The sequence below is a fragment of the Mya arenaria genome, chromosome 11 (assembly GCF_026914265.1).
Source record: "Mya arenaria isolate MELC-2E11 chromosome 11, ASM2691426v1".
NCBI lineage: Eukaryota > Metazoa > Mollusca > Bivalvia > Myida > Myidae > Mya > Mya arenaria.
In genome coordinates, this window is record NC_069132.1 from 58195087 (window position 1) to 58216062 (window position 20976).

The following is a 20976-nucleotide window of genomic DNA, read 5'->3' on the forward strand; positions in this document are numbered from 1 at the left end:
ATAAGGCTGCAGAAGTACTGTCTCAGTGTTGAGGGACCAACAGAGTGACAGTGCTGTATACATAATGGAGGAAAACATATAGTATCAAGCACTGAGTTTAGGAACAAGTTGATAATCTGCCCAACAACCACTGAGGTGCAAAGGAAATACAGTATTAAGTGTAAAACCTTCACAAAAAGAAATTAACCGCATCCCACATCATCTTGCTTATGAAATGTTCAGAATTGTTAAGGCTCAATATAGACTACTTTAAAACAGGTGGAAGAAAAATGTTTTCCCACCTCAGATAAGTAGATCCAAAAATTTAACCATGCTAGAAATTCTTATCTTGCCCACGGGCAATTATAAAACAAGTACCCGTATGAAACTCATTTTATTGTCATCACACAATTACCTCCTTTGTTGAAGACTGTCGTCTGTAGCATCATGGAAACCTTTTTTGTGGCAATATTTAGAATGCTAATTAATTATTTCTCGCTTCAAATGGCACCATAAAAATGTTTTCACGCACCATTCAAAAATAATGCTGGACTCGCCTAAGAACTTTTTAAAGACCGATTCGACTATTTACATAATCTGAATCACGGCGCGCATATCAATGACAACCACGAATTATCACATATCTATACGCTTTTATTTTCACTTGGCACAAAAAAGTTCCAGCGAAAAAAAATACACTTTAACTCTATTTTGTGGGAAAGAAAGCATCTAGGGAGAGACCATAGCCGCTCGTACAAAATAGGTTCATCTCAACCCTCGCACAGAGTGTTTTGCGGAAACTCGGTAAACCTCGATTCCGCAAAACACTCGACGCTCGGGTTAAGATGAACCTATCTTACACTCTCGGCCATGGAAGGTACTTATAGGTTACCGACTGTATCGCATTCATGTACTACCTACAACATCTCACCTACAGAGAGCTACACCAGCATGGGAAAGCACAAACAAATCTTGCAAAACCCACATGAGAACACGATGGGGAAAAAGTGGCCAGTTATGAAGAGGTCTAGTAATTCAATTTAGCTGACTCAAAGTAATACCATTTGGATTGCAAGAAGCATTTAGATTAAACAAATTTTGCTGTCAACCAAAGAGAAATTGTTGAAAAATATCTTCAAGTGTATGATAGTTCCATACAGTTTATGACAGGAATGTTGCAATTGGTGACTTACAAGCATGAATCTTAATGGTGCGGAAGGCGACTTTGTTAACAGATCCTTTTTACTTTCAGGTACAATCAAAGTCCAGAATATCATTTATTCCAATTAATGAACTTAATAACCGTTACCACTGGTAAAAAACAAAATGAACAAAATGCCGTAATGTATTTCCGTAAATGTTTACAGCAAGAAACCTTGGTGTAAGGATTGTAATACAATTCCATTGGTGGCAACATTATTTCAATGAAAGACATGCTAGTATAACACACACAAACTTCATAGAAATGACTTGAGTTTGCTCGTGGTGCAGTTAGTATGAAGAGTACGGAATTGAATACAAAAAATACCCCAAATTATATAAATAGCAGCCATAATGGAATAACACCTTAAACATAATAACATCAGAAATTTTGCATTAAGTTTCTAAAGAAGAAAATACCTGTTGTACAAAACTCTCGCCTTTTTATATTTTAAAGGTAAGCTTTCCATATGCAAGGAAATTTAAAGTTCAATTGTTTCAAAGTAATTTCAACACAAACTATTAAAGACAAGTTGATCCATATGGTATGAGTCATTTCGAGTGACCAATTTGACCGATGGTCAGTCTTGGATCGGAATGGCCGGTGGGCAAGTTGGTCTGAGCTTGCCGTACGACCCGAACACTCAAATTACCAAAGGGTCTTCTGCCCTCCTGAATCTGGATACGTTTATATTCAAGTATAAATTATAGTTTGCATAAATTTGCTATGTAGTTTGAAGATTCGAGAATCGCTGTGATTGATTGTTCAACCCCATTGTCTTTAGAAAGCTTTGCCTCATTTCAATCGTATACACTTACTGAATGCGTTGTTGGTCAAAACTATTTACCTGAGGTCGGAGAAGGACTATAGTTTACTTGGTTGTTCCCCGGCCGAGAGCAAGTGGTTTTGAATATTGACCGATAAACCTTTCAATAAGTGTTTCATAGCATGACGTTAGTAACTATTGTTTTCGTATTGTAAAAAATAATTCTACAAATGATATGCCATTCAGCTGCTTAAAGTGTACCGGGCACTGGCAAATAGTACTGTATCTTATATCTCTGATTGACTTCCCCGTGTTACAAAGCAAAATGTTAAAAACACGATTCATACCATGAAGAAAAAAAACGTACGGACCGCCAAATATACATAAATTGAAGTAATTGAAGAGCGCTTGAAATAATAAAAGACCCTAATTCAATTAAAGAGAGCTCCAGTCGAATTAATGATAACATCAATAAAAATAGAGATATCTCCAGATCATTTGGAAAGCTCTACATTTTAATTAAAGATATTACAAAACACCTGAATAACGCTCTTTGAATAATTGAATTAGAGCTATCTCGAAATCAATAAGGGACATGTCATTAAATTGGAGATATCTTCAAATCAATTTGTTTGTGTTGTTTCAAACAAAGCCAAAAAAATATAAATATTATAATTTAGCTATACATCTAATTGCTACTTATCGTGTCTTTAGGTTCTATATTTAGATGTAACCTTAAACTAAAATGTATACCAATGTATATTCAAACAATTCAACAATCAGGCAACCATTCAATAATCAGGGCTACTTAAAACTGTCAAAATACAGGGTAAATGCCAACTGCTTATTATCAAACTACAGAAAGGTTCCAATATATACATATATCTGATTTGGCCAAATAAATAAGTTTTTGGAGAAATGTCAACGCACGTTGTAGTTGTAAGCAGTTGAAGGAGTCATATTAAGCTTCACAGATGGACCTCAATCGTAACAACTCGGCCATCTCCGGCAAGCTTCGAGATAGACCTCGTAAATAGTAGTAAGGATATACGAAAGTGCGATGCGGCTGCCGGCGATTAACACCGTTTTCAATCCGCGTAAAGAAGGCCCATTGTAACAACAAGGAAATGGATTGTGTTAAATTAAATGTGCTTGTTTAAGAGAAAATATTTATTGTAACCTCAAAGAATGTTCGTTTTATGAATATTTAGATGTTTCCTTATAGTTGAAGCACTCTATTTCCTCTAGAAAAATCGTGAGCACACAGAAAATGTACGTGACAGTCATTGAAATGATCTAACGGTTCATGGCATGCATGAATCATTACATCGGATTAAATGCATGCATGGACTAAATGTCAACATTTTCTCAACAGTTATAGGAATACCCTATTAAATGTAAGTTTTAAGTCATACTTTGCCGTGTTATTTTTCACACCATGCCTTGCCATTAAAACAACATTACTATTCTGTAAAATCATTGATTGCCTTGTGCAGAGTTTTGTGGGTTGTGGTAGGATGGGTGCAGGGATGATAACAGGGCCAAGTTGCCAATCCTGAAAATGTCTGCGTGGGGTTCAGGGGGCCCCTAAAGGCCCCCGATGGGTCCAGGGCAAAGCCCTGGTGGGGGGGACAAGGGGGGCAAAGCCCCCCGAAGCTTTCAGTATTTCAGAGTTTCTAATACCCTTTTTTGTCTTAGAATAGTGTTCAAGGAGTTCACCTTTCGGTTTGGTAGATATAATTATGTCCAACAGGAGACTTCCGCAATCAGAACAATTATCAGGAATCTTAGCAGTGAAGTTAAACACCTTTGTCTTTGAACAAAGTTAAATTTACTTTTTTACCTTAAATCACAGGCATAAGACATGTACCTGACATTTTGGTTCAGTTGTCCACTTCCCATAAAACACAACTGGCTATGATCAAATGCCTGTGTATGAATAGTCTATACTGTGGGATGTTTAATAAATAATAATGAATAACATATCAAATATCAAACTTGCAAATGTTTATTGTAAAGTGTTATTTATTCAAATTTTATATATCAGATATAAGAATATTTATTCCATTATCTGCACATTTGATGAGAATATAATATTATTAATTATTATATATTATACTAATTATTATTCGGAATTCCTAGTAATATCCAAATGGGACTGTAAATGCTTTGGCAGGGTAACCGTTGTGGACATGGCGGGCTGTGTCACCATCAATGTCTATGAGGTGAGGGACAAGTTGACGTATTCTGGTCTCCAAGCCGGATTTTTTCTCCTCATGATGTTACAGGTGTCCAGTAGCACACACCGAATATCACTTAACTCCTCAACAAGTTCATCATTGAAATGGCTTGCCTCTCCGGAAGTCATCTTATATGATGCTGTACACCTTTGAAGTTTTAATTCGCTGAGAGCTTTTGTATCTTTGGCAAGTGTCTTAAGTAAGACTCACTACATGTGCTACCAGGGGTATGGAAGGTCATGTTCAGCCATAAATCCAAGAATCATGGCATCTGAATTGAATTGTCGGTCATTGACAGGAACAACCGGATGCACTGGCTGAGGTGTCTGTTCATCCCTGACTTTTGGAACCATCAACATACCTGGAAATACAAATTACAACTATAGAAATTAAATCTCACTCAAACTGGGTCCTCAAGAAGATTTGTTGAACTGTCTCAAATAGAAAATAAACTGATTGCTCTTACTTAATATATATTACTACTACAAAATATTAATTCATTTTTTCTTTAAATTTTAAACAACCCAATTTTATCTATCTATCTATCTCAATTTAATGTCAACCCCTCTTCCGAGTGTTACTGACATGAACGGTGTGCACCGGCTTGTTAGTGAAAAAAATAAAACACTGATGAGGCAAATCACATCAGAAAATTGAGAACTAGGGTATAAAAGAGAACACAATTTAAGTATCATGATAAAAAGTGATTGGTGAACTGGTAAAAGGATAAAAACACTGCTCGCTTATCGAATGCTTAATGGTTGTTACAGCCACCTTGAATGTGTCAGGGGTGGGGATAGTGATTTTTTTTTAACCTTCCATTATGGTCAACAGCCACTTCTTATTGAGAACAATGCTTCAAATATAATGAGAACAATAAAGAAACGGTTTACATCGTAAACTTCAATCGGCTAAATAAAAATTGTAAAATAAAAATCATTTATTATAACAAAATCCGAATCGGGATGTCCGAAATATTGCTACATCAGTACATGCGCAAAAAGCCATTCTCAGTTTTAACACATTCTATTAACTTTAAAAGTAACGTTTCGGCAATTTCTCTTAAAACTAAATAGCAAATATACCTTTTAATCGACGAATCGATGTTTTTAGAAGTTGTGGTCGTGTTTTTCCAATACTCGTTTATTAATCTTCGTCGTCTGTCATATCCGGATACGAACCATCCGGATACTGTTTTCTTGTCCGATCGGTAATTTCCGTAATAACCCGACGCTATCTTAACCAATCATATAGCTCGATTGGCAAGACGTGACTATGTTCGTTAATTTCCGGATTTACACTTCCGGAAAACTCACCTTTCGTACCCATATTGTTCGAACATAGCTCGAATCGCTCCCTGTACCCCTCCCTCCCTAGAAAAAACTCAACGGATTTACATATATCTCAAAATCGATCCGTGAGGCCTTAAATCCGGAATTCCGGATTAATCCGGAATTTTATCATCCCTGTGGGTGTGAGCTTGGCACCCAGTCAGCTTTACCAGCTGAAATCTACGCATGCCTTTACTTTAGCATTATTGGGTTTGGGCTGCAGATTTTTTTTGTGTAAACAGTTCTGTGGGGTTGGGGTGGGGCGGTGACTATCCACGCAGTTAGTCATTCTAAAATGCCGTCCAGGCTTTTTTTTAATGATGGTTAGCCTGGACAGGCTAACCATCATTAAAAAACAAGCCTGGACGGCATTTTAGAATGACTATCCACGCAGTAAGCTCAATTGTTAGAGTACCAGCACAACGTTCATGTGGATATGCACCAGACAATTGTAACCATGCCCCCCCCCAGGTCTGGGGAATAGTGGGGACTTTGACTTTCAATACAGCCAACCCCGGCTAAAATCCCCACCCTGCGCGGACGATCCAATGGCAAAATCCCTGCCAAATGCCCACACACCCCATGGACTCTAGGTAAGGTCCATTCCCCTCTATATTTTAAGCGAAGATAAAACCACCGCATTCACCCAGCACTGCAGGGCCACCTGATAGGTAAAAAAAATGCCCATTTCCCCAGGTTAACCCCAGTATTCCCCCGGACCTGGGGTGGGGGGGGGGGAGGAGGTTACAATTGACTGGTGCACTAAGTTGACAGAACTTGTCTTAAAATTGTATTTGTTCAAGGCAGATCATGCTTCAATTTACCTCCTAAGCTGTGGATAAACCCACTCATTGGAAGTTTCCTTACACATTATATTTGTCTTAATCTATATAATTATTAGTCTCAATATCTTTGAGTAAATTGTCATTTTTTATCAAAAACAACAACACCAAAAGAGTAACTGATAAGATACTCAACTGATTTATTTTTTTGTAAATAAAAGCCTTAAACAAATATTTAGCCAGGTTACTAAGCTTTTCAGCAATGTATACCAGACTTTTTTTAATAATACTTAAATCTATTTTGAATAATTAGCCTTTAGATCACTCTTCACCAAATGACACTTTTATGTCCAACTCCATAAAATGCAAACAAGAATAATTACAGTTTAGATCAACATGTCTCTTAATTTTATTTTTAATATTAGTCAAGTAATAACAGAGCCATCTGTATGCAATCCAATGTAAAATTAATGATAAATTAGGTTTTGCTCCCATTTTTACTTTCATTTCTGTGCCAAGCCCTTTTAAGTGCATTGAGTCTTTTGGTAGACTTCACAATATTTCTGGCGTTTAATCCCCATATATGGCTTTAAGTTGCCATACAAATTTAAGTCTTCGTATCTTGGAGGTCTTTAACTCACAACCTTGAATTTGGGGCTTATCCTCTAGACCACTTTCACCTTTTCACATTTTAAAGAGCCCAGTTTACAATATGGCATTAGCAAGGATGTGCTCTATAAACAGATTTTCTGAAGTCTTAAAAATTGAACTGAACAAAATAGTTCTCCTTTATTTGGTCTGCCGATGCCATCTGTTTCTGTTTTTGTAGTTATCTTCCCTCCATAATATAGGAAAACCACTTAAAGCGTATATAAATCCTTTATCATTTTACCCTTTTAAAATATATGTTCGGATTTATTTAATAATCACGGACCAACAGATGACTTTTATCTTCAACTTCAACATCAGTATGTAAGTCATCAAATATTTGAGATGACAAGATGTTCCACTGAACGCTTTGTTTCCATCTTGCACAATTTTTTCCAAGGAAGGCGTTGCAGTTGTGTTAAGATGATTGCCATGCATTGCAGGTCAATCCTCATTCAATGGCAATTTTGATTACATTTGGATTCCAGTGCCTGAAATAGAAAACAGAAAATACAACAATAATAAGAATTATATTTTCAGATCAATTATTTTAAACGCCTGTACAACAACAGAAAAGTATTCACAAAACATTAAGTGCAACACCAATTTAAAGCTGCATCCTCACAGTTTTACTGTTCTGACACCTTTTTTATTTTTGTCTTTAAACGAGCCAATTGGCAATTATTGAGCAAATGTATGGAAACCAGTGATATTAGACTGCTGACATAATATCAGATCACAGTCTTTCATATACAAGTTTGAAAATTTGGTAAAAATTCCTCCAACTAGTCATATAAGGTCACACATAATAGAACAGATTTCAATTTTTTGGAAAATATTTTTTTGCTATTGCTTTAAGCCGTATGATTAATTATATGTGTAAATTTAATTTAATTACTCCTTTGGGCTTTTGAAGAATGACCAAGAAGAACTGTCAATCTGTGAGGGAGCAGCTTTTAGCTCTGGACTGCTGGTTAATTAAAAAATATGAAATGAAATTGTTATCATGTTTAAATTCATCCACAATGTTGATATTTTAATATTGTCAATCCTTGTTGGTTAATTGTACAAACATGCAGGTACTTTTGGGCTTAAACCAATAGGATACTTGACTGTTAAATTATTGTCCGAATTTCGAAAATAGCACAACCATTACCTCATCTGCCTTTTTTCATTAGAACAAGCCGGGAATCAGAGTCAGCTGCACCCCTGGTTACATACTCTTCTCTGAAAATGACAATAAGATTAAAATTTAAATGTCTGCATTTCATTGGCACAGTAAAAATGTCAGCATCTTTCAATGTTTCTGCATCACCACCATTGGTGGATATCAAAGAATTTAGTCTTGAAAGAAATGTGTGCTGGTTTATGCGTTCAAACTCATTTTGTTAAACCAATAGAATGAAGATCTAATTTATTTAGAGAACTATATTAGTTAACAGGGCCGAGGTTAGTCTAAAATAATAGACGTGTTATACGGGATTCTTCCAATCCCTAACGTCTAAACGGGAATGTGCAAAAAACGGGGGTGTTTTAAAAATATTGAAATTGTTTTAAGTGAAGTATTTTATGGTTGATATTGATCATAAAGAGTTATATTTATATTTTACCATGTGAGTGAAATGTTATTTTGCACTAAACAAGCATTTCATGCATTAAAACAAGTTGTTTACCTTTCCAATAAAACGAAAGTTGACCGACACTGACAACAATTATGCGAAGGGGAACAACTCGTTACAATCGTAAGAACTCGGCCTCCTCCGACAAAGCTTCGAGAAAGACCTCGTTATACAATCGTAACAACTCGGCCATGGCCGAAATGTTCCGAGCGATTTAAAACTGTGCCCTGAAGCCTTGCAGGTGCCCTTCATGTATATATCGTTATGTTTTGACAGAATGAAATGAAGAAAAGCCGTCAAACTCATAATTATTAGTTGGATATTAATTTTTTTGTGTACGGAACTAATATAAAATAACATTATCTGGTAATAATTCTTGTTTTTATGATATTTTATAGACGCTATATGCTTTAACCCGGAATCCTGATCGGAACAACTACCCACTTTTGATACTAAACAATTTGTACGTGAAGGATTTGCCATATCAAAAATCTAAAAAAAATCCGTCAACGTACAATTATTTGGACTAGGCCGAGGTATTCAATTGTGCCATTACATTAAGTTGTTCGCTACCAACACTCACGGACATATAAACCATACATCCTTGGTTAAAAGAATGTAAATTTTAATTATAAGACATTAAAGTTAATGATATGAAATGTATGAGATAAATACACTGAGAAAGAAAGTCTAACCTATTATCGATCTAAGTAAAGTCAAATTCAGACTTATTTGTTATTAAAAAAAAAAAATAGAGTATTTGTTTTCTTAATTTTTGCCACTGATCACTGGAGCTTCAAAATTGTTATTTACTAAATTAGAATCTGTCAAATTAAAGAAGACTTTACCCCACCCACTAAGAATTAATGACATTTCCAATTAGTTTCTCATTAGGGCTCTTTTAAAACTATTTTTATATTTTATTAAAATACAATAAGTATAAAAATAACACTTACACACAAATAAGTGGTAAAAGTTGGCTCCTCATTCTGTCTTTGGACTAACATATCTCTTGGTTGTTTGAACATCTTCGTGGTCGGCCATGATGGACTATTTTCTTACGACCCGTATTATCATTCGGAACTCCTCGGCCATTTTTTTCAAAAACAACCTCGGATGTATTTGGACGGTTTACATACTCAAAAAGTGGTACGTTTAAGTCCGCTGCAAGTAGATCGCGTAGTAATTTTATTTAGAAGTTAAACTTTGTGACATTACTCTTGGGATTCTTAATTATGTTTGCAATAATACAATTCAATGGCAATAAATTTAAACTTAGATCAATAAATACATCTCTAAAACACTATATTTAATTAATGATATAATTCAAAATTTTACGAACTACTTCAACTGATGTACCTGCATACATCCGAGGTTGTTTTCGATAAAATGGCCGAGGAGCTCCGAATGCCCGTATTATATCCGGGAGCAAGACAAATCGGCCCCTTACCAAATCGGGCCCTAAGACATTTCGGCCCTGCCATTTCGTCCCCTTAATTAAAATGACTCGAGACGTTTCGGCCCCTAAGTGATTTTCAACAGAGACATTTCGGCCCCTTAATTTTATTTTATTTTTTATCTTGAGTATAAAGAAAAACATTGTAGGTCGTCTTATAAATGTAAATGAGATCTGTAAATAAGCTGTAAATAAAATCTTTAATTTTACAAATAAACAAATATGCATGAAAAACATTGATATGACTGATATTGATATTAATATTAAAAAATATAATAAAAATCTAAAGAACTATTAACCCTGATTTTTAATATAAAATGTTAGAAAATCTAAGAAAGTTTATTTGTTATAACTGTTATTATTAATTGATCATTAAAGACTTCAAAGAAAATTTGTCTTTGAACCATGCGTTCTTTTTTGCAAGGCAAACTGTTAGTGTTGTGGGTGTAAAAAAGACATTCAAAGACGTGTGAATGAATAATTGTCTTTAATTTGTTAATGTTATTTACAGTTGATTAAAGACGATTTGAGTAATATAAACAATGTAAGTATATATATTAAATCGTTTCTAAAAGTGGGTACCATTTGTTTTAAACGTGTTGCGTTTTTTTTTAAAATGCCTTTACGTTTCAACTATTAATTTGTTATCTATGTGGTATACTATTGCTCCAGAATAATCATTAATCATTAGTGTTGACAATTTGTGTTTTATCTATACATTATAAGGAAATAATGTTTGTTTTATAAATATAAATTGCAAACAAGATACAACTTGATAGTTCAAATGCATTTTATAAAGAGTAAAACAATATATCCGTAATAAAAAAGTGAAACAATATTCTGTTTGAGGTGCGAAAAGATAATTGGTATTAATCTTTAAGTGTGAGAATTAGCGGTTGGGAAAGTCAGAACAAACCTTGTAGACGTATTTATAAGCTTCTAAACACAAAGTGTCACAATTCCAACGCCTGATACCTCTGTGGAATGTGACAATTCGCCATAAGACCGTCTGTCTAAAAACACCGTTTAAGCCAGTATGGTTTTGCATACGTTTTCAATATAAGATTAATAATAGTTATTTTCATCCTTACCTGATTTGAATATAAATAACTGAATTTTATAAAATTCATAACTTATGTCGAGAGCGTTACAGAGACATCAACGCCAGGATCATGGATGAGTGGGACTCATACGATTCGCATAATGTCACCTGCGAGGAGTTCCTGAAAAATGTTGGTGCCATCTACGGCGAGCGATAGGTGTTTGGTCAAGACTGACGTTAGACAATGGACATGTCATTATACATAATATTAGCAACATAGTTATGTATAATATTTAAATATATATATAAAAAAATGAAGTTTAAACATTTCTTCTTCAACTCTATTTCGTTTTATGAAATATCTCGTGAATAAAATTTTACATGTTTTCAAGTGTACATATAGTTTCTTTAAAACTATTTTTATCTATATCTTATTATGCATGTATATAGCTTTGTCTATTAAAATAAAAAAAAATGAAATTACATGTTTTTTACTTATATTTAGAAATAAAATAAAAATATGTTTTCAAGTGTACAGATATTTTCTTGAAATCTTTTTTTATCTATGCCTTTGTATGCATGTATATAGCTTTGTCTATTAAAATAAAAAAGTGAAATTACATGTTTTTTTACTAATACAATGTATTTAGAAATAAAAAAAATAAAATAAAAATAAGGGCCGAAACGTCTCGGTAATCAGGGGCCGAAACGTCTACGAGATGGGGACGATTTGGTAAGGGGCCGAAAAGGTAACCGTTTGAGCTAGGGGCCGATTTGGTAAGGGGCCGATTTGTCTGGTGGCGTGAGACCACAGTTATTTTTACTATATGTTTCATATAGACACTAACCTGGCTTTTGACTTTATACACACCCCAATTGAAAAACAAGGACATGGCATCTCTAGAACAATTCAAGACACAAAATATAATCACAAGAAAACACCATGTTGACCATTGACCCGACTGTCAAAATTGAGTTCAAATACATAACCCTTCCGCCAGGGAGTCAATCGGCTACAAACAACTAATTTTCAGACTTTCACAAGCTATGATTTTTCCAATATTTACATTGAAAACTATCAATTTCTGCAATAGAGTGTCAAATTCAGTCAAGTTCTCTGCAAAAAGAACATTTTTTGCTTCTTTTTCATTCAATTTTAATAAAATATTGATACTTGAACACAAGCACTCTTTGTTTCTGTATTCACATCCGGATCACATCCGGATCTTGGTCAACGGGGGCAACGGGGGGGGGGGGGGGGGGCAGATAACTGTGGTCTTGAGCCTGGTAGCCTTATATCCGAGGCCATATCTTGATACTAGCCGAGGAGTTCCGATTGAGATGGACCTATGATTCTACAATGTTTATCTTTAAATAAGCAATAATACTTTCAAAAACAAACTTTAAGACAGTAAATTGTCGGCAATAAAGTGCAAGGTTTAAATACTGATGGTTTTAGTGATTTGACATAATCTGTAAAATAGAGGAAAAGTGACTTATTGCAATTAAAAAAAAAAACGTTAATAAAGGTATATGACTTGACGTCACAGATGGCCATGAACGGCCATTTCAGCACGGGAGAGAAAATGTAATATGCAGAAAGGCACAAATGAACTTCCTCTTTTGGAGTATATAGTAGTGCCACAGCTTTTCGCATAAATATTGATGATAAGTTACATGTATTAACATTCTGCAAGTAAAACTACAACGTAATTCTGATTTAAAAATTAGGATTTATTATGTAAAAACAACAACAACACATTATTGAACAATATTTTAAAGCGTATGTATAGTGATCCAAGCAAAACTGATTTATACGAATTGACAAATATTAAAAAGACCAAGCCATGGATAGTGATAGGGAGAGTGAGAGACAGTTTTCCCTGAGATTGTCACATATGATGAATGATATCGGGGTCAACAGCTTTGTAATTGCCAGGAGGAGGAGATCAAATCAGAGAAGGGAGACTATGAACAATGTTTATAATTTGCTGAAAGAAGTGAATGAGACTAGTTACATAATCGGCAGTCAGAGTGAGGCCACATTAACGCCTGGGATGGAATCTGATACAGACCTCTTGTATTGTGATAACAGTGCGCATGTGACCCTTGACTGGTGTCACTGGCAATATGGGAAACCTAATATTCTGGTGTTAAAGAATGAGCTCACTCCTCCACAACACTGCTACTTGCAGCGACTCAGAGGTGACTATCCACTTTCAGCACAAGAAACAGTAGGTCCTGATGATGTGCAGGTTGGGGAGGGGGAGGTAATAGTAGCGAACACTTGGATTGAACAACAAGAATGGATTAGAAAGCTAAGTTAATCTGGTGAAATTATTCGACATGGCCCATCAATGTCATATGATGAAAAATATGACAGTGTCCGAGCATATCATTGTCACCAGCTGCCTGATGAATGTAAGTTCATGTTCAACAGGCCACGTCCCGGACACTGGCCTAGACCCGAAGCACTAGCCAGGGCAAGGGAGACTGGAGTCTTCCTAGTGCCACAGGGCTACACTGAGCGCCCAGAGCAATTAACATGTAGATCTAAAGCATTTATGGTTCCGTCAAATTTAAAGAGTTACCCTTTTTCAAAATGGCAGTGGAGATTTTCAACTTCATTGATGGAACGACTTTTAATGTTTGATTTTAGCCCTGTTCAAGTGAAAGTCTATACCCTTACCAAAATAATGAGGAAAACATTTCTTAAACCTGTGTTTGGAGACAGATTCAGCACTTTTCATATCAAAACTGCGATGATGTTTACAATAGAAAACTATCCTTCAGAAATATGGAGGGAAGACAACTTGGTACAATGCGTGTTTCTTCTTCTGGCGACACTGAAAAGATGGTTGAAACAAAAGTACTGTCCCCATTTTACAATATCTGGAGCAAATATTTTTGTGGGAAAGTTACACAATTGGGAACTTCCTAAACTATGCCACCTTGTTTCTATTATCTTTACCACTGATATGCATTGCTTGTTTTACACACGAATGGACAATATTAATCTGAGACTGCTGCAGTGCCAAATACACGATTTTATACCATGTCAGAATATAAGTACTGAAGCCCAAACATCCAGAAATATTATTCAGGACATGATACATGACGAAATAAGTGGGTTTAATTTCCATCTGGATAATTTGATGAACTGTCAATCAGTTGATGACATTTTTAGTCACTTGTTTATTCTTCAGGGTATGTCTGATTCCCAAAGTGACCTTGAACAGGATGTTGTAGCTCGGTTGATCCCATTTTTGTGCAGCACCGTTGCCTCAATCCTTGCCTCAAGATGTATCTTCTTTGGACTACCAATTACACAATATGTGTTCAACTGGTACCAGCTGTCACTGGACTCTGACCGTATATCCAGTAGGTTGAAGTTTGCATCCATGTTATACTGCAGAGGGCATTATGAGGACGCTGAAAAAGTACTAACATACTGTGAAGGACTTCTGGGACCTGAAGTATGGCAGTTTTGTAAACATTATGGAAGGAAATTTCGGGAACCGAGTGCTGAGTTTAGGAACAATCTGATGATTTGCCCAACGACAGAGGTGCACACAAAGTACACGATGGTGTGTATAACTTTCACAGCTAAAGAAATATACTGCATGCCACATCATCTGGTTTATGAAATGTTCAAAATTATTAAAGATGAAGACAGACATCACGAAGACCAGTGGAAGTACAACGCCGTCACTGACTGTATACCATTCCTCTACTACCTACAACATCTAACCTACACGGAGCTACACCAGCCCATAAGAGCACAAACAGCACTACATAACCTATATGAGTATGCGACGGTAACACCACAAGGTCACATTGACACAACCTTTAACATGTTGGGTCACTGCTTTGAACTTCAGAACAGGCTGGACATTGCTTGGATTTGCTACAACAACAGACCTGAAATCTTTGGCAGAGATAATATTTCCAACTGGCATGCAGCCAGAATACTCTATAAGTTCTTACATTCTTGAAACCAGTTGTCATGAGGTTGACATCTTTAAAAGGAAGAAGTAGCTGAATTCATTTTTATCAATAAAGACAATCAAGTACAAAAACTCTGAAATGATGCATATATGATATGTCAAATTGTTTGAAAATTGACTAATATATATTTGATCTGGTAATTGTTAAGGGTATTACTCAGTTTTTTTGTGAAAAACAGAATATGGGAGAATATGAGTATTAAAATGTTTTGCTAATAAAAACCAACAACAACACTACATGGAACATTTATATTTAACTCTGAACTTTAAAAAAAATACCTTGTATGTTTTATACAGTACTATTTACTCCAACGTTATCGTTTTTACCTTCTCATCTATCTGTGTGAAATAAAAACAAAATATTGATTTTTTGTTTCGTTTAATTTGATGCCTCGAACAACCCAAACTGGAACTATCACATTTGAGTGTTCCATTTTCCATGTTGTAACTTTTATTCACACTAAAAATAAAGTTCATAACGAGCATTTAATCCAAGAATATTTTTTGACGAAGAGAAAATTGGACCTCGACTTTTGACCTTTATATGATTTAAATTTATGCAATGTTTTGTTTTATTAAAACTCCCAGAATGGACGATCAAAATTTTGACCAATGACTTATGTGACCTCCGGTTAATTCAAAATCCCACTATGCTTTGCCAGGTAACCTGTTATACTAATCAAAATACAAGCACTTTTGAAAAATGATCTTGAAGTGTGACCTTGACTTTTGGTCTTACGACCTTCACAATCTCATTATTCTAAGCTTTCGAGTTCGCTCCAATTTCTTAGCAATAATCACTGGTATGCACAAAACATGATCATGATCAAGCTTCAGCAAATGACTTTGATATTTGTTCAGATCTTCACCGAGCATTTTTTATATTCAGGTTGTCTGGTGAACACTAAAGATTGAGGCTCTTGTTCGGATTAAGCGTGATTCTTTCTATTTCTCCGATGTATAAATGTCGGAACAATTTGTTCATACCACTATCACCGAAAGCGACAATGTAGTGAATATACATGTTGTAGACTATTTCTTGGAAGTTGGCCATTTTCCCCCTCGGCTTGCGCGTTCTTTATAAGACTATAGGTGTTTGAGCCATCACGAATCATATTAACTGTGCAAAAAAGTCAAAGATCATCTGTGTTCAACTCATCCAAGTTGGATTTAATTGAATGCGTTTGAACTTCGATCCAGACTAGTCATGGGGAATGCTTTACTGCACGGCTCCTACTTTTGGTTATATACATTCTTAAACTATTGAAAGGGTGTTGCTGTTATTGGGCATAAATCAAAGCTACGCAAATGGAGTTTGTATATTTTAATTGGATATTCAATAAATAACATAGGCACAACACGAACCCTCATACTTAGCTTATAACCTTTTTGCTTTATTATTCCATACATACACAAATAAATCCATAATATCATTGTCGGTTATCCAACAAGAAAAGTATTTGAAATATTACTTAATAATGTTAAAAGTTAACAATATTTTAACCAACATGAAATTGATGCATTATTTATTTTTAATTTATCTAATAAGTTGTATAATTCAAGATAAAAGTAACACAGTCTACAGAAATATACCCATCACTGAATTTATGAGTATGAAGTAAGTCTTAACATAGATTATGGCTGTAAAAACAATGTTTACAATCAGATTACTTAAAAAATACACACACTTTCAACAGTATTTCCATCCATTGACTTGGTTGCAGTTTGAAAAGATTCTAATGCCACGCAATATATAAAGCTGACTAGCATTTCAAGGAGTCCAGCTTCGATAAACCAATAACTACTACAGCAAACCAGGCCCTGCCCTACACAACCTTTGAAAGTATTATAAAGTTAAATTGAACTGTGCAGTTACTTTACCAAATGCATCAAGTTAGTTTTTTATGTAACAACTGGTGGGTGTTAATCAAAAGCAATTTATGAAACATCCTCATGTTCATTGTTTACATTTATGAAACATCCTCATGTTCATTGTTTACATTTATGAAACATCCTCATGTTCATTGTTTACATTTACGAAACATCCTCATGTTCATTGTTTACATTTATGAAACATCCTCATGTTCATTGTTTACATTTATGAAACATCCTCATGTTCATTGTTTACATTAATGAGACATCCTCATGTTCATTGTTTACATAACTTTTTCAATGCAATCAATGCCATTCATAATATTGCAAAGAAACAAAACATGACTTTGCATATCTAAATCTAATTATCTTTGTTTAGGAGTATCAACACAATCTTTTAAGTCTGATTCTACAGATATTTCAGGTAAAATATAGCACTTTATCAACTACAAATTTAGATACACATGCAAATTGTACAGATTTGCCTTTGTTGTAAAAATTATCTGTAAGAGGCAATAAACTCAATATTGTAATAGAAGGCAACAGCCTTGCATTTAGCCTTCAGATTGCTTTTCTGATTGGATAAAGGGATTCAATCACAAATATTGATTTATTCAAAGTCTAATTAAAAGTCTTCAAAAACTCTACAAACCAAAGAAACAAAACAAATAACATTAACAATTTAGTCTAGATATTTTGTTATTTTGTTAACTTGTAAACATAATGTACTAAAATATGGCAATTTCAACAAGTGAACAAATATGATTTAGCGAAATAATAAACATTGACCATCAAGTTGAACATGTGTAAGAATTTATTACAACAGCACATAGAAAAGTGCCTATTATTCCATGCATAAACATTTCTCTGTATATCAATGGATTGAAATGACCGTAAACTGATCAGGTTTTGAACTTTATTTTCATGATATATAAATAAATAAACTAATTGCACATTAACGACAGACATCCTTCGTATGCATCTATACCAAGACAAAAACATCCTTGTTCAAAACGAGTATCTAACAAAAGTTGTGAAGAATTACATACCCAACATATTGCGATTTTACATTTATAATATTTAATATTTACAAGTATAATTTACACTGAAATATAACTGAAAAAAAATGCATACTATTTGAAAGAATGGTTGTCGTACAAAATCACAAAATGGCAAGCTGAATTAAAAAAGCTTAATATACACGCTCACCATAAGGCATTGAATATCTTCAACTAAGCATCAAAATATTACCACATAATGTTCACTGTTTAATTTACAGCAGTGAGAAAGCATGGTGATGAATGAATTACCAACATCAATATGAAATGGAGATCAGAATCCCGAAAATAATGATGGAATATGACTGTGAAACAAACATTTATAGAGATGTTGTGTATAAAAACAATGAAGATAATTGTTTGTCGCTTCAGTTTATCAAATTTGTGTTTTTATTGTTTGAAATTGTAAAAAATCAAGTTATATTTCTATACACCACTAAAAAGAAAAAGAAAATCACTTATGTATATTTTTCATTTTACCGGATGAAATCAATCTCTTCATAAACTGATCTAAAATTCCACAGATGTTTAACCCTTTATTAGCTTATTATGTTCTTCTTTTAAAAGTTTTTGATGACAAGCTTCAACTTATACATTGTGAAAATACATGTTCATGTGTAAATGTATTATTGATGTATACTCTTAAAACTGATGTATAAACAGCTTAAATGTTCCAGTGAACTTGACCTAAACATGATTCAACATGGGACTTATTCAACTGCTTGAGACTTGCATAATCTCATTCCTTCCAAGTCATTAAAATTGTCTATAATGCTTGATGATTAAATAACATTAATAAAAATATCCTTAAATATGAGCAAAGAAAATAAATTATGGTTCTGTGGCTTGTGCTTTATCTGTAATGACAATGCAGTCTGCACAAAAGTTTAATATATATATATATATATAACAGTTTTGAACCCATAATTAAATTAAGAACCCTGCTGTATTCATTTAGCTGGGCCACAGCAATACCATTTTCTGCTCATTTTTTTTTCAAATATCAAAGAAGAGAGATAATTGTCCATATTCAAGAACCTAGTGTGTAACCAACCACCAGGTTATCAATTAACCAGCGGCAAACACAATCATTTCACTATGTGGAGATCATTAGGCTGAGGCTTTTAAGTTCATCCATAGTATGATGCAACAATGTGCTTATATTCATTTACAAAATATATAACCCTATGGTTGGTCAACTGATTGTTTGATTGACAAGTGGCGGCTGGTCAATTTTATAAACATTTATGTTTGTCTAGCATTTAGAAGGCAATATTTTAAACTAGAACTGACTGATGTTATTGTGTAATCTCTCTGTCATTAAAACATGGTAAACAACCTGCAATCCAAATGGCTCTTTGAAGGTAGCCAACTATACAACCATATTAAACTGAATTAAGCTGATTTAAAGCAATGTCATTTGGATTGCAAATGTTCGACTATCTAACAAAACATTGTATCGTTTTTAACTGTTTTTAAGTTGTTTTATCACAGCAAGTAAGGACTCAGCAATTCCATTTTCTATGCTCATTTAAGTGTTAAACTTAAAAAGTTCAAGTAACCTTTATGTGTGTTAGACAACCATTTATTTGTTTATATATAACTCACAACGCATGAGCAGCAAAAAGCTATAATATATCTAATAGTAAATTTAATTTAATCAGGAAACATGACAGCATCATTTCCTGTTCCTAAAAATAGAATGAGGACAAAGAGAGACATGTCATCCAATTTAAACAATCTGCAAACCAAATGATTCTTTGAACGTAGCTAACATTAAATCCATCATCATCCCATTACCATATGAAGATGTCTAGTAATACAATTCAGCTGACTCAAAGCAATACCATTTGGAACACAGAAAGAAAATTCAATTTCAAATATAACAAAAATATTGCTGAAAAGACGCTCTGTAGTTTCATGCAAGTCCCAAGCAGTTTTTGACAGGAATGTTGCCATTGGTGACTTACAAGCATGAATCGTTGTGTTGTGGTAAGTGACCTTGTACACAAATCCCTTTTACTGTCAAGTATAATCAAAGTCTAGAAAAATTGGTTTTATGTTATTACAAGGTCATTTACCATAACATAATTCTAATGAATGAAATGTCAGAATAATTAACACACAATAATTTCATGGAAATGACTTGACTTCGCTCGTGACACAGTTAGGTTGAACAATATGGAATTGTATACCAAAACCAGTACAACCAACTTTTTAGTTTGTCTCTAAATTACTACAATTATATAAATATGAGTCATAATGGAATAACACCTTAAACATAATTACATCAGCACTTTATCCCAACCAGCACTTTTGCATTAAGTTTTTTAAAGAAAATATCTGTTGTCTAAAACTTTCACTTTTTTAAAGATAAGCTTTCCATATATATGCAAGGAAGCTTGAAAATTAACTGTTTCAGTGTGCTTAAAACACCACAAAGTAATTAAAAGAAGTTGATCCAGATGGTCAGTTCGGCTGTACTGCTCCTGGTACAGTCATCACAAGTGACCAGTTTGACTGTTGGTCAGTCTTGGATCAGAATGGCCGGTGGGCAAGTTGGTCTGAACTCGCCGTACGACCCCGAACACTCAAATCACCAAAGGATCTTCTGCTCTCCTGAAAATAGATAAGTTTATATTTAAGTATAAACTACTACTACTACTACTACTACTACTACTACTACTATGGTAGCTTATAAGATCCTGCTTTTCCAGCAGTTTCTCCCTCGCATCAAAATTTCAAACACCAAAATTAAGCATAGTTTTCATGTAAAAATAACTAGCTTAACAGAAAATATCATTGCATAAAGGTTTTGTAAAAAATACTAAGCCAGTTTCAAATGAATTAAACTAATCCAAAAATTTGAACAGAATGGTTGCAATTCTATGCACCTGAGCCATCAGGAAATATATATGACTAGCCTCGCAAGAAAACAATGGACCTTACTTTGGAACAAAATCACATCAGTTGGT

General features: G+C 34.3%; 1 protein-coding gene and 2 long non-coding RNA genes across 4 annotated transcripts in view; all 3 read right to left on the bottom strand.

Annotated features, from left to right (window-relative positions):
- Nucleotides 1–3931: 3931 nt before the first annotated feature.
- On the bottom strand, nucleotides 3932–5516 carry LOC128209173 (uncharacterized). Its single transcript, XR_008256947.1, has 2 exons — nucleotides 5272–5516; nucleotides 3932–4547 (listed from the first exon to the last, which is right to left on the bottom strand). It is a non-coding gene; the product is annotated as an uncharacterized LOC128209173 (long non-coding RNA).
- A 1078-nt stretch (nucleotides 5517–6594) lies between these two features.
- Nucleotides 6595–9617, bottom strand: LOC128209174 (uncharacterized). Of its 2 annotated transcripts, none has more exons than XR_008256949.1 (3): nucleotides 9523–9617; nucleotides 8104–8174; nucleotides 6595–7438 (listed from the first exon to the last, which is right to left on the bottom strand). It is a non-coding gene; the product is annotated as an uncharacterized LOC128209174 (long non-coding RNA). The 2 variants fall into 2 exon arrangements; XR_008256948.1 differs by lacking the exon at nucleotides 9523–9617 and adding an exon at nucleotides 8621–8804.
- A 6763-nt stretch (nucleotides 9618–16380) lies between these two features.
- The window catches only part of LOC128210022 (kinesin light chain-like), a 51234-nt gene continuing 46638 nt past the window's right edge, over nucleotides 16381–20976 (bottom strand). Inside the window, exon 22 of the mRNA XM_052914325.1 lies at nucleotides 16381–20620. Coding sequence (XP_052770285.1) covers nucleotides 20593–20620 — 28 coding nt within the window. The 3' untranslated portion in view covers nucleotides 16381–20592. The remainder of the gene's footprint in view (nucleotides 20621–20976) is intronic.